Source organism: Bactrocera tryoni, unplaced genomic scaffold, assembly GCF_016617805.1.
Source record: "Bactrocera tryoni isolate S06 unplaced genomic scaffold, CSIRO_BtryS06_freeze2 scaffold_11, whole genome shotgun sequence".
NCBI lineage: Eukaryota > Metazoa > Arthropoda > Insecta > Diptera > Tephritidae > Bactrocera > Bactrocera tryoni.
This window is the reverse complement of record NW_024395824.1, coordinates 22,517,331-22,531,085: the sequence shown is the minus strand read 5'-3', so window position 1 is coordinate 22,531,085 and position 13,755 is coordinate 22,517,331. Positions and strand designations below refer to the sequence as shown.

Sequence of the window (13,755 nt, the reverse complement as noted above, 5' to 3'; positions counted from 1 at the left end):
CTTTATTTTTCAATATCTTTGGACTCATTTATATGTATAAATAAATTTATTGACTAGAAAAAAATACGACAGTTACCCTCAATTTCGCAAATTTCTCAATTTGTGCGTTAAATGAATGTTAAGATTAAAAAAAAAACATGTCTTTTTTGTCATTCTAAAAGTACGCTAGATTTTTTAAACAGAGACACGCCGAACGACGAAGATACATGAAGAGAATATGAATACTTCATTAATTGGAAACAACACGCAACAAATACTAAAATAAATCAACCCACTGATGTAGTGAAATCAAACAAAGCATAATCGAATAATCTAAAAATATCTACTATCTAAAAACGACTTACAAGTAGTAGATCTCACAGGGGATCTTAAAAACTAATACAGCCAAACCAAAGTCTATTTATAACGAAATATTGTGTGGCGAAAGACTAATATTGATATTTTGGAAAAATCAATATACAAAAAGATTAACGAATTACTATAGGTCAAGTAGTTATATAATTGTTTCACTGAGAACAACATCTGTAACCACAACGCTTGCGAGCGTTTAATCCACGACTCGAGTGTATTCGCCACATTGATAGCCACACTGGGTCAAATAGCACAACAACAACTACATGGAACTCACACACATAATATTGATCAGTGGCTGCTGCAGCAATTAAAGCTTGCAATAGAATCCAATTTTGACTTTCGTGCCACTGCAGCCATCATAACCGCAGAGGAACAAGTGGCGGCGGGGGCGGCGGCGTTAGAAGAGGTACCAGCACAGATATTACCAATAGAAAAAACAATAGTAGCAACTGAATTAGCAGCAACAAATTTAAGTATAGACGTTCAACAACGCATTAAAGTAGAAACGGCGAAGACGACCGAGGACAAGATTAGCGTGTCTACGGCGGCCGTGATAGCAAACGCAGTAGATAAAGCGGAGCAAAACGACGACAGCAACTTTGGTAAGGTATCAACAGAAAAATTGATAACAGCGGCAGACGAAAGTACCATATCCCAACTGCAGATACCAACACCGAGAATTCCATCGCTTGGGGAGGTCTTACTACCAAATGCACTCAATATACCGCCAGTGGCATCCACTTTGGCCGCTGCATTGCATGCTCAAATGACATCGGTCGTACAACAGCAACAAAACCAGGATCAACAACAACACGAAAAACAACAACATCACTTCCATCAATTGCATACCAACCATCATCAAAACCAAAGCTATCACTCGCACCAGCACGAACGTCACGAAGAAGGGTACGTGCAACACAGCCAGCTCCAACTACAACAACAACAACAAATAGAAAACGAGCAGCATCAGCAATTATTTCACCAGCATCGCTCCCAACTATTCAAAATGGACGCCGAGTTTTGGCAACAAGCGCGCGGTCCTTTCGGCCTCCATACCGCCGCCGCACTTGCTACCAATCAACTGCATCACCATCACCAACAAAATCCGCAACAACAATCGCATTCAGCCCAGCAACAACATAATCAGCCTTCGGTGCAAACACAGCATACTCAGCAACCTCCTCATTTAAGCAATATGACGACAGCGGCCGTGCCGCATCATGAGCAACAACACCAACAGTCATCTTCAACGCTACCAGCGTTGCCATCACACGAACAACATCAGCAAAATCATCATTTACTGTTCAATGCAGCAGCCGCTGCGGCCGCGGCCGTTCACTTGAGTGGAGTTGTTAAATCAAATGAATTGCAGAATGTCACCAACGGCATAAATGTCGGCGGTGTTGGCACCAACAGCCCCTCAACACATGATGGCTCAGCTGTATGCAATAATAATGCCAGCGGGAATCGCAACAGCAGTTGCAACGATACAGCTGGAAGCAGTGAACGACTTAGCATAAGTGTCAAGCAAGAAATGAAAGCAGTGGCGGCTTCTGTAGCAGCGAGTAATCAACACCAACCCCAACAGTCAAAATACCAACCGAATATACACAATGCCATCGACGCGTTGCACCATCAGCTGCAGCAACAACTACAACAGCAGAACTTAGCATCTAGTACCAGCGCTGCTGATGAAACTGATGCCTTCAAGAATCAGCTCAAAACACAACAAGTGAGCGGTCTTAGCAGCTCTAGTAGTGTGCATCAGCAGCACACGCATGCCCAAAATTCACAAACACGACCTAATAATACCACACACGAACATCACCAGCAACAGGAGCAGCAGCACCAACAACTGCCTTCGCATACGCTATCGCAGCTGCAGCAATCTAATGGACAACATCGTGAAATGGGGGCAGGGCGCAGTAGCCCTCCGCTCGTGCACAGCGGTGTCAGTGGCACCGCGCTTGTACCGCTACATTCGCCACAGCAATCACTGACACCATCCGTGAGCAGCTCAACACCCGACATCAAGTACAACAGCGACAAGCTGGTCAATGAAATCCAGGTGTGTATCATAGGTTTAATTGTATTTGTTATGTATACAATAATATTTTTAATGCCGTATGAATTAGAAATGTACAGTGTTGAAAATTGGATATAATAGAACAAATAATTTACAGAAACTGCAGGCAAAGAAGTTACTAAGTGGCAGAAAATTATTTCATCAGGTCCATTATTGCAAATAATTCATTAAAAAATAGTTGAATTAACATTTCCGGGACTAAAAAATGTCCAACCCTGATCAGAACTCGGTTTAACAGTTGAAAATACTGGTTTTATTTGTAAATTGCAAAGAAATCCGAAACAGTCCGAAGTTTCCAACTCTGTTAAAAATTATGGTTGCCACTACTAACTGCATTTACATACGTACATACATTTCCTAAAGCTAACCAAACAGTTGCTTAAGAGTAGCGATATTTCACAGCATTTGCAGAATATGTTAAAGGATTGAGAAGGCGCAAATGTTCTTTAACATTTTCTGGCATTGAGCCAGGTCAACGTAATCAATGGAACAAAAGCAAAATAAACAACAGGAGAAGCTAATAAAGTCCACTGAAAAAGCTACACACTTTTATGTTAAGCATTATTATGTAAAAGCTGAATGTACAGATGTTATTGAGAAGAGAACAAAATGTTATACAATATAACAGAATCAATGTGGACGAACACAACTTTGAATCCAATTCACTATATAAATACTTATATTGTGTATAATACTTTGCTGTAAGCCGTTAAGTAACATTTGCAACTCCTAAACTCCTTGAATAACTGCTTAATTGCAATTATCATAGCTTCCTAAGATTTGGCTATTGCTAAATTTGTGCGAAAAGTCAAAAGTTCGAAATCAGTAGTTTTCCGTGGAAATAATGTAATATAGTAACGACGTTTCGTATTTCGCATATTTTTAAGTAAACTGCAAATCATAAACATATATTGCATAAAAATTCAATATTCAGCTCATGTATAAAATACGAATGTTTGAAGACGAAATTTTTTTTATTTTTTTTTTTATCATTTCTCAAACGAAATTTTGTTCACTAGGATATGTGAAAAAAATAGTATCAATTGCTTTTTTTAATCATTCAATATACCCCAAAGTGAAACGTCTATCAAATTCGTATATTATGCACAGTTTAGGCGCGTGGAATATGACTTTATATTGGGTAGTCTTTTCGTATCTCTAATCAAACCTCAACTTATTTTTTTTAAATATGTAATGAACTTTAATTAACCAAATATGTATCATTTTGGTCTACCACTTTTTGCCATATTTCTAGCTAGAGACATTATTCCATCAGTGTAGAACATTTCTGGTTTCTCGGCGAAAAACTGCGACAAGTAATTTTCAAAGGCTTCTCTTGAAAGGAGTTCTGCATTGACCGAAGCAAATGTTAGTCCGATGGTGGTCAGGGCTATATGGTGGATGCATCAAAAGTTCCCAGCCAAGCTCTCCCAGTTTCTGCCCAGTTATCAAAGATGTGTGTGGTCTAGCCTTGTCCTGAAGGAAGACGAAGCCCTTTCTGTTAATCAGTTCTGGCCGTTTTTTTCGATTGCTTGCTTCAATATCATCAGTTGTTGACAGTAAAATGTAGAATCAATCGTTCGACTAGGCTGGAGTAGCTCATAGTGGATGATTCTTTTCCGATCGCACTAAACACTCAGCAACACCTTTCGAGGCGTCAATCCTGGCTTTGCGATCATTTGTTGAGCTTCACCACACTAGGAACATGTTCTTTTTCGCACATTATTGTCGTATTTTATCCACTTTTCGTCTCCTGTTACCATTCGCTTCAGAAATGGTTCGATTTCATTTCGTTTCAGCAAAGAATCACAGATGTTAATTCGGTCCATTAAATTTTTTCACAGACAATTCATGTGGTACCAAAACATCGTTTTTTTTGTAGCCCGCCTTTCTCAAATAGTTCAAAACCGTTTGATGATGAATGTTAAGTTTCTTAGCGATGTCATGGCTGCTTATGTGACGGTCCTGGTCAATCTTTTCCATAATTTCATCGACTTTTTCAACGATAGGGCGACCAGAGCAAGGTGCATCTTTCAAATCGAAATTTCCAGAACGGAAGCGAGCGAGCCATTGTTGTGCTACACGAACTAATAAAGCATCGTCTCCGCGAACTTCACAAATATCATTGTTGGCTTGTGTGGCATTCTTTCCTTTTTCATACAAAAATTTCAAAATATAGCGAATGTCTTCATTATTTTAACTCATTTTTGAACAGCTGTAACTTTTTTCAACCTCTCCGAATTTATGTTTTGTTTGTTGGTTAAATGGAGCTTAAGATCTCACCTTTCCAACACTATATGGTATGACAGAATATTATTGGTAATATATTGGAGATATACGACTGCAACGACATCTATTGACGAAATACGAAAAGACTTTTTTTCGACTACCCAATATTTTAAATCATATGCACATATGAATTTTTATTTTTTGTTATTGTGGAAACAAAAATCAGAAATACATGTATTATATATATCATAAATGTATAATGAAACAATAAAACCGGCGCAGACACAAAAACAACTATACTTAAGAACTAATCCAAGCGGACAATTACCTAGATTGATTTTATTCTAGCTGACCCAGCAAACATTGGTGGAGGATTTAATTTGGTTGTAGAAATAAAAGTATACTTTATTTAAGTTAATAAATTATAAAATCATAGTATACTATAATACAATTATTATTTTCGAATGCCATCTTGTGGATGGAACAAACCAATTTTTAATTCGCGATTAATAATCAGGGGTTGATCAAATAAGGGTGAAAATTTAGAATTGTGTATATTTTTCAACGCTGAATCATGCAAAATTAAAGCAAAAAATTGTGTTCAAAAAAGGAAACAATATTTGGGGTGGACCCCCCCCCCCCGGGGCCTAAGGCGGCACAATTTGGGGGGCGGCAAATTTTTCAGAATGTCAAAATTTTAAATCTGATATAATGTAACGACAATACATTTTAAGGATTTATTCTGATTTTTTTATATAAATTTACAAATAAATTTCTATGAAATAGAATGTAATTCATTTTCTGATTAACTTTTTTATTCGTGAGTGCAATACTGATAAAAAAATGTTTTATAACAGAAATAATTGAATATTGATAAGCTTTTTCTGACGAATTTTCAAAGCTCTGTTGACTTGTTGTATCTTTAGTAAAGTTAATCTTACAAGTGAGCCGCTTCTAAAATTGCACAATGTTTTCTTATTTTATTTTCAATGATTCCGGTGTTTCATATATGAATTGATATAAGTATTCATTTAAAATTCATCTTTTTGTGTGTATATAAAAAATTTTTATTCTTAAAAATGATTTCTATAGAATCAAATAAATGAATATATTCATTTTATAGCCAATTTTTTGAAAAATAGAAGCAATTTGAAGAAAATAAAAATTTAATAACATTGATGTTTCATTTTCGCAATATTGTGAATTATATTGACGAATATTAACGAACTTTTATAGCTTAAAGCAATAATTCGCAATTATTGTAAAATGCATTACGGCATTACATCTGCGTACCATACTTTCTACCAACTTCTCACACCTCTTCTTTGGGATGGAGTACCAAGCTTCTTTAATATCTTCCCATAAAGGTTCAAAATTTGAGAAATTTTTAGCCGCAATTTTAATCTTAAAATCGTTCCATAGGTTTTCTATGGGATTAAGGACAATTTATATGAAATAGATACCAATGAATTAAAAATTCGCGCAGATGAATTAGTTACTAAGTATTCTGATGATTTCGATACTTTCGCGAATGAATGTATTCATTTGCCCTGTCAACTCAAAGATATACAATTTATATACAATTTTTGCATTCTCAAAATCTTCAAAATGTTTATCCAAATGTAGACATTGCTCTATGTATTTTTTTGAGTATTCCGGCTACGAACTGTTCCGGAGAAAGATCTTTTTCCACCTTGAAAAGAGTCAAAACGTATTTACGCGCAAGTATGGGCCAAGAGAGACTCAATGCTTTAGCACTACTGCCAATTGAAGCCCAACTAGTTCAAGAAATTGATTACAACGACATAATTGATGATTTTGCTCAGAAGAAAGCCAGAAAGAAGATATTTAAAAATTAAGTTATACATTATAGTTTAAGAAAACTGACTGTTATTTATGTTGTTAATATTTATTTGTATTGTTTAACAATCATACTTTTATGAAATAAATATTATATCTTAATAATATGAACGGATTCAAAGAAATAAAATTTCATCCTTTAAAAAGGGCGGTTAATCACACAGGGCCTGGGGCGGCAAAATACTTAATCCACCACTGCCTCAAAGCGTTATAATATAGTAAAAAATCAGTTTTATTAAAATAATGTAATCCAAAGTTGCTGTTGTTGAGCTTAAAGAAATTTTAAAACGCACTTTAAGATTTGATTTCGGATCCTTAGATCATATTTTTTTCTTTTAAAAGCGAAATTTATGGTTTCACAAAGAACGACATATAGTAGTCCAATTGCCTTCCCTGGATCAGCTATCGAACCTTGATCATTATATTTCCATTGGGGTCTATTGTCAATATTCTCAGAATATGTTAATGTTATGAATTTAAAGTCCTTGTGTATTTAACTTAACTGTACAACAATAGCCACTTTTTTTCTAAAAGAGACACCGCAAAAGTTATTGCTACATCGGAAACTATCAAAAGAGAGCAACATTCCTGATCATTATAAAACTTTCGAAGTGAAATACTTACATATGTATTTACTTAAACTACGCTGACGGAGAAAGTAAGCTATTGAGTTTTATGCCGCATCCGAAGGGGCTACAGTGAATTATTTTTTATTAGCTCTTTGCTAATTTTTGACATTTACACGTACTAAAAATCTTACTACAGATATTTGTGGACTCGTTGTGTGCCGAAGTTTACCAACATGCATACACGTACAATTGTAATGTCTAACTGTACACACATGTAGAGCGTACGAATGCATTTTAGTCGTTTAAGCTTATTTCTGGCGCCCTTTGACCATACAGCGACACGCTTTCGTTCCAAAAATCAACCCTAAGTTGCGTTAGGTTAGTGTTCAACAACATTTGGACATATACATATACATATATGTATACATACAAGGAGAAGCGGCACATATTTTCTGTATTGGAATATATAGAAATAAGATTATTTTAGAAATATCGCTATAATGAAAGCGTCTTCCTTAGACTGAACCGACAGCAGTCGGTTCAATATAATCGACAAGCACTGGAACATGTTCTACAGGTATGATGTTCAAATAAAACGGTTAACAAATGTTTCGCTTAAAAAACGCAACGACTTTAGTCGATTTGCGTCAAGTCCGACGAATTTACGTTCCCACCACAGTCAGTTCTACGTAACTGGAATTGATCCAGAATTTTATCCAACATTCCCCCAAATTACTTCAGAGATGTTTTTTTTTGATGCTAAAAAACCAAATTCGATGGAAACGCTATAACCAACTGCTTAAACATAGCTTCATACAGTTAAGTTTTGAACATTATCATCTTCCAATTTGTGGTACAACAATATTTTCTAGTACAATATCAGTCTTGAGTTCAGTTCATTCTGGTGACTAACAGGTTGCATAACTATGTATATCCTATACTACTTCTGATTAACATTACTCTGAGTGTATAATTGAAAACTTGAGCACTGGCACTCAATGGTCAATTTGGAAGAATTCTCCGCGATATCCAGAATATATAGCTTAGTTTCGTGCTACCTCCATTTTCAACACAGTTTCCCTTAATGTAGTTAAGTGTAATTACGTCAAAGAAGTAGCACAAGCAGCACGAATAAGCTATGTGTGCCTATTAACATTTAGTAATTTTAGTGACCGTTAGTTAGATGAGAAAGGGCAAATAAACCCACCACGAATGCGATATGTCCCAATAGCGAAGAAGTAACTAAAAAAGTATGGGAAGGGTGAAATAGTAAAAATTTTAATATGAAAGAAAAAAACAAACAATAATAATATAGAAGCAATTGTTAAAAATTCAAAGAGGGGAACTCTGTGCAAAACACAGTAAAAACTCGCACAAAAAAAAAACGTAGAGTGAAGAAAAAGGAAAGCCTTAGTGCCGTATACCTCAATTGTTGTAAGAGTAGTTGAGGTTACAATGGTTGCGGTGGAAATAATAGTGATGGTGGTGGTTTCGGCATTGTTGGAAAGTTAGGCTAAGCTCAAAGAAAATTCATGTAACTACCATATACAAACGCATGTGCCCGCGGGGTAGTCTGTACATATATAAGTATATAAAGTAAAAAACGAACTCCCTGTTAAAAGTACAAGAAGGCACTCACTATTACGTACGTATAAGTATACATGTACCCATATCAACACTCGATGACACACACAAGTGCAAGTAACCGGTTTGTGGATAAAAATTGGAACTCACGCACACCAGCAAAGCGTTCGTCTTAGTTACAAACACTAACAAAAAGCGTCGTAATATCGGCCAGAGAAAAATTCTCAGCAGCGAAAGCGACTTCGACTACTAGCATACTATGCTTGGGCTAGTAATAAGGAGTGAAGGCGTTAAGGCGCGCCAAGGCAGGCGATGCAGCTTAGACTTCCCCTTTTATGGTGTCATTCTTACTTGACTCCTTGAATATATTTACAGCGCTGCGCCTCATTCACTCGGGTTGATTCGTAGTATTTAACAGCGTTTTTGAGAAGTTTCTACTTTTTATATAAAAGCACGAGTACATGCAAAGACTATATTGGTTTTGTTGGTCTGCGTATTTATTTTATTAGAAGAAGGAAAATAGAAAGAAAAACGTAGCGATGTCTTAGCGTCAACGCAACGACGGCGTCGATATTAGACGTTAACGGCAGCAGAAGGATGTGGATACTCATATTCAAACTGCCAACACTGAAGGGGTAACACGCACGTACTGCCGTTAGCATCAGTCTGGCAGAGAGCATGGTGGTGTAGTTCTTGTTGTTTGAGCTCTGTCGGTCGGTCGAGTCTTCACTGCTAAACTTCTTAAATAAAAAACACCAAAAAAGACGGAAGAAAATCAGATAGAAACGCTTTGGCAAAGAAAATTGGTATGAAAAAAGTTCGCGGAAACTGTTGCGGAAAGGGTGCTGTTAACGGCATTAGCTGCAATGCGTTACAAAAGAGTGGCAGGTTGCTGAGGGCGGAAGGTTTGGGTCAACGGAGAGCGAAATAGCATCTATTTGAAAATTTTTCAACGTCTTTGCATAATGCACGGTGTAGACATATACGGTAAGCAGTCAATTTTTTTTGTTTTTTGTACGCCGTCGTAATAGTTAAAGGGGTTATTGTTAAAATCAAAGGTGATGGTGTCGGCGTTGGCGTCAACGGCAGCATTGGCCTTTACAGTTGCATATCCCGTAGTCCCATTTCAGTTTAGTTGAGTGCGACGCGCCAACAACACATTATACCCCATACCCGGTACGACGCCGCCAAAGCCACCATAAGTGTCGCTGCCGTAGCCGCCGCGGTCACCGCCAAGTTGGTGTCTTCATGTTTAAATCGGTCCAGTAGCGGCATACTTACAAAGTATTCGTCCAAGTAAAGTGAACGCAAATGAAATAAAAAACGAAATTGCTATTTCGAAGCGTTGCGTTGCGTTTACCTTCTTGAGCGTTTTCTTTTAGCCGCGCAACGATTTCTTAGCCAATAACAACGCCAAAGCCGTATTAGTACCCGTTCATCTTCTGCCGCAAGTAAAACACAATTTCTTTCCTTAGTTGATTTTCAAATTCGTGCCAACCATGCAACTTAAAGGACACGCGCGCGTTAATAAATACATACAAGTAAAGCGAAAAGTATATTATCGCATATGAGACGTGTATAAATCGGAATAATAAAGAAAACTGAATAAGAAGCATCGAAAATTATTTTAGGTGTACAATGCCATGAACAAATGCAAATTAAATCGAATTGCTGATAATCAAAACAAAACCAAAAAAGTTCAATTTCAAAATATAGAAATTTTTTCAAATAAGAATTAAAAACAAAGTAATATCAATATAATTTGTTTTATCACTTGTGATTGTATAAATCGGGATACGTGTTAGTTTTTCAGTGAAATTTTTCTTTTATAATTAACATATTTAATTCGCTGCGTTGAAACTACAAAACCGCAAAATTCAAATAACAGTGTTTATTGCTTAAGTATTTAAAAAAACGTATATGTTAAGTTTTATTAATGAAGCACAAAATTATGCCAAATAGATAATTTCGATAGCATAGAGTGGGTTTTATTGTTTTTTAAATCGTATAAATTTTTCTTAAGCGAAAACATTTTTTTAAGCGAAACATCGAAATGAAACACGAAAGTTATTTAAGAAATGATTCACACTTTAATTGTATTTGTTTGCTATTTATAACTTTCCGAATTCCGGTACATTTAAATACATAGTTTTTAGAGTTTAAGCGCACTAAAATAGCTACGGCTGCTGTATATTGAAGTCAATTTTGGAACAGCAGCGTCATTTAAAAAGAGTTTCCAAGTTATGTATTCCAAGCTGGCAACCACTTGAATAATATCCAAATAACTGTAAATACCAGTTTTTAAGTAAATATTTCTTCTCACATGCAACTACGAGTAAAAAAATAAGCTGCCTGCAAGTAGAATTTCTGTATCATTTAAATGTTAAAATGCGGCAGACGTTGCATACTTTTAGGCTCTTGCTTTCTAATTCATATTCGTTAACCCCAACTCCGTTTTGATTTTTTTTCGTGCAAATGTCTAATTAAATTTGAAATACATTACTATGCTGAACATGTTTCGCATGCATATCATAATAAGATAACAGTATTTTCTTGTGAACGTTGTAGGTGTAAATTTTGTTGCAAAATAGAATTTTGTAAACTTTGGCATTGGTTTTTATACTCTACCTTTAGAGCATTTGCATTTTTTTATCTTTTGTAGGCGCAGAGTTTATTATAAAAAATTTAATCCTCCAAATGTTTTTATGTGCAGAAAAAGAATATATGTATGTATGTGTGTACATAGAATAATCACTTGATTTGTGCCACAAAGGCGCACAGCTGTTTATCATGCAGTAGTTTTGTTGTAGCAAATTGTGGTTGCAACAAAGTCGCGTTGAATGTAGCTAGGCAAGCTTCAAAACGACCGGTACATTCAGTTTATAATATGTTATACATTTTTTTATTTGAGTTTAACGAAAATATGCGCAATTCTTAAGTTCCATTTTAGTTTTCTCAGCACACGCGTTTTTCAGCATTCATTTTAGTTAAATGAAGACTTTGGCCGCCAGCTTTTTTTCGATTTAACTGCTCGTTTAGTCGAAATTAGTATGTTTGTTATACAGGAAATTTTCTATTGCGAACATTGTCAAATTCGATTTAGCGAAAAATCTCTTCAAAAAATTTATTCTTGGCTTTATTTCATTGATATTAACTAATTTTCACTTTTTCAGTATTATTTAAAAACCTTTTCCTCTGTAAAAATATTAAAATAAAAATATTAATTATAATAATTTTTTTACCAAAAATCACAGTGTGGATATAAGCAGTTGCACCGTTAGTTCCCCAAAATGAGCAATATCATTCATAGCCATGTAAAATGGCGATGAAGTGTAAAAAATAAAACATTATAGAGAAAGTTAAATTACAAAAAGTCATGGCTCAGTTTTATGTTCTTCACTGTCGATTGTCCTTCTTATTTATTAATTTTCTTTATTCTTATTTGCAAGAAGCGACGCGTGCACGTAAGAAAAACGCAGTCAAAACAATGCAAATGTCGATTGATTTTGTCCTTTTCCTTATTTATGTGTATATTCGAACTACTAAACATGCATATTATATGATGTATACCCAAGCATGGTCGCTGCAGACAGTATAAGCACTCTTACGCACTTGCAAATGCATCCCACAAGCAGTGGCGCAATAACGGTTTCATTAAAATTTTGTAGAATTGGTAAACCAAACGCTTAGTTGAGTCCGATAATCGTGATGACACCAATCAATTAATGATAATAGCGGAAAAATTATTTAATAGTAAACTGTTAAAACAATACTAATATTTCCCAAAAAAAGATAACAGATAGCTTTTGGTATGCGATTGATAAACAAAAAATTTAATTATCATTATATGGATTCTTAGAAAAACCAAGTTTGTCGGCAAACGAAATAGTAACTGAACATTTTCCTTTATTTCTTTACTTTCACACAGAAAAAACAATTTGAAATTACATCGACTATTTTGAATTAGTTTGAAATAATTACTCATAATTATTTTTAAATTTTTTACTGTAAATTATGATATTATACTTGTCGATAGTAAATAAAATAAATAATCATTACTTAACACCTTTGTTCATAACTAGTTGAAAAATGCATGTCTCAGGCTGTAGTCATTTAATGATTAGAAAGGCATCTTACATCATGTAAGGTAGAGATAAGATCGGGTGTAACCAAATATTTTATACTCTTTCAGCTTGCTAAGGTCGAAGACCGGGAAATTCCTTCAGGTGCTGACAAAACTTTCTGTCACATTTCATTTTCAGTGATATTCACATATTGGCCGATGTATTCAGTATACTATAAACTCACCCGGTAGTTCGAAAATATTTATACTACGTATATGGGGATTCAGAGAAGTGTTGACTCGATTCAATTCATTCTTGATACACAGAAATACTATTATCACAAAAAGATTCTCTCTAAATTTCACTTGTATATCCCATATATTGACCGATATTTTCAGTCAATAGTCAACTTTAGACTCACGACTGGAGTCCACATATTCGGTATCTATTGCTTGAACAGTTTTATTGGATTTGTAAATTTTTTGGTCACAAAATGACATACTCTAAAGGCATTTTTTATTATATTTTTACTGCTTCTTGATTTGTGTACTGGAAACTGAAAGAATCAAATGGAATTTAAAATTGTGCTATATTGGAAGTAGGCGTTGTTGTAGTCCGATTTCGCCCATTTTTGCACTCTGACATAGAAATGTGAGAATAATGTCACGAAACAAATTTAGTCGAAATTAATTAGGCTGGTCCCGAGATATGTGATTGCACCTAAAAGTGGGCGGGGCCACGCATATCATCCAATTTTTTCACCGACTCCTATATAAAGCTCTTTTATACTATCTCGGCTGTAAAATTTTATGTCTCTGGTATATTTAGTTATTGATTTATCGCGCTTTTAGTAATTTTTAATAATACCGAGATTTGGAGAGCGGGGGTAGGCTAGGCGAATTAGGTTCTTTTATCTTTAGTGGTTTAGGATATTGTATGTAAGTATGTACATTAAACTTATTAGAGGGCGTTTTTTGCTGACAGTTGGTGCTTAGTTATCATGTTTTAA

General features: G+C 35.2%; 1 protein-coding gene across 4 annotated transcripts in view; it reads left to right on the top strand.

Moving 5' to 3' along the window:
* Positions 1–495: 495 nt before the first annotated feature.
* Positions 496–13,755, top strand: part of LOC120779451 (transcriptional regulator ovo) — a 125,705-nt gene continuing 112,445 nt past the window's right edge. For all 4 annotated transcript variants that reach the window (XM_040111705.1, XM_040111702.1, XM_040111704.1 and 1 more), the window contains exon 1: positions 496–2,422. In XM_040111705.1, coding sequence (XP_039967639.1) covers positions 1,121–2,422 — 1,302 coding nt within the window. In that variant the 5' untranslated portion in view covers positions 496–1,120. The remainder of the gene's footprint in view (positions 2,423–13,755) is intronic.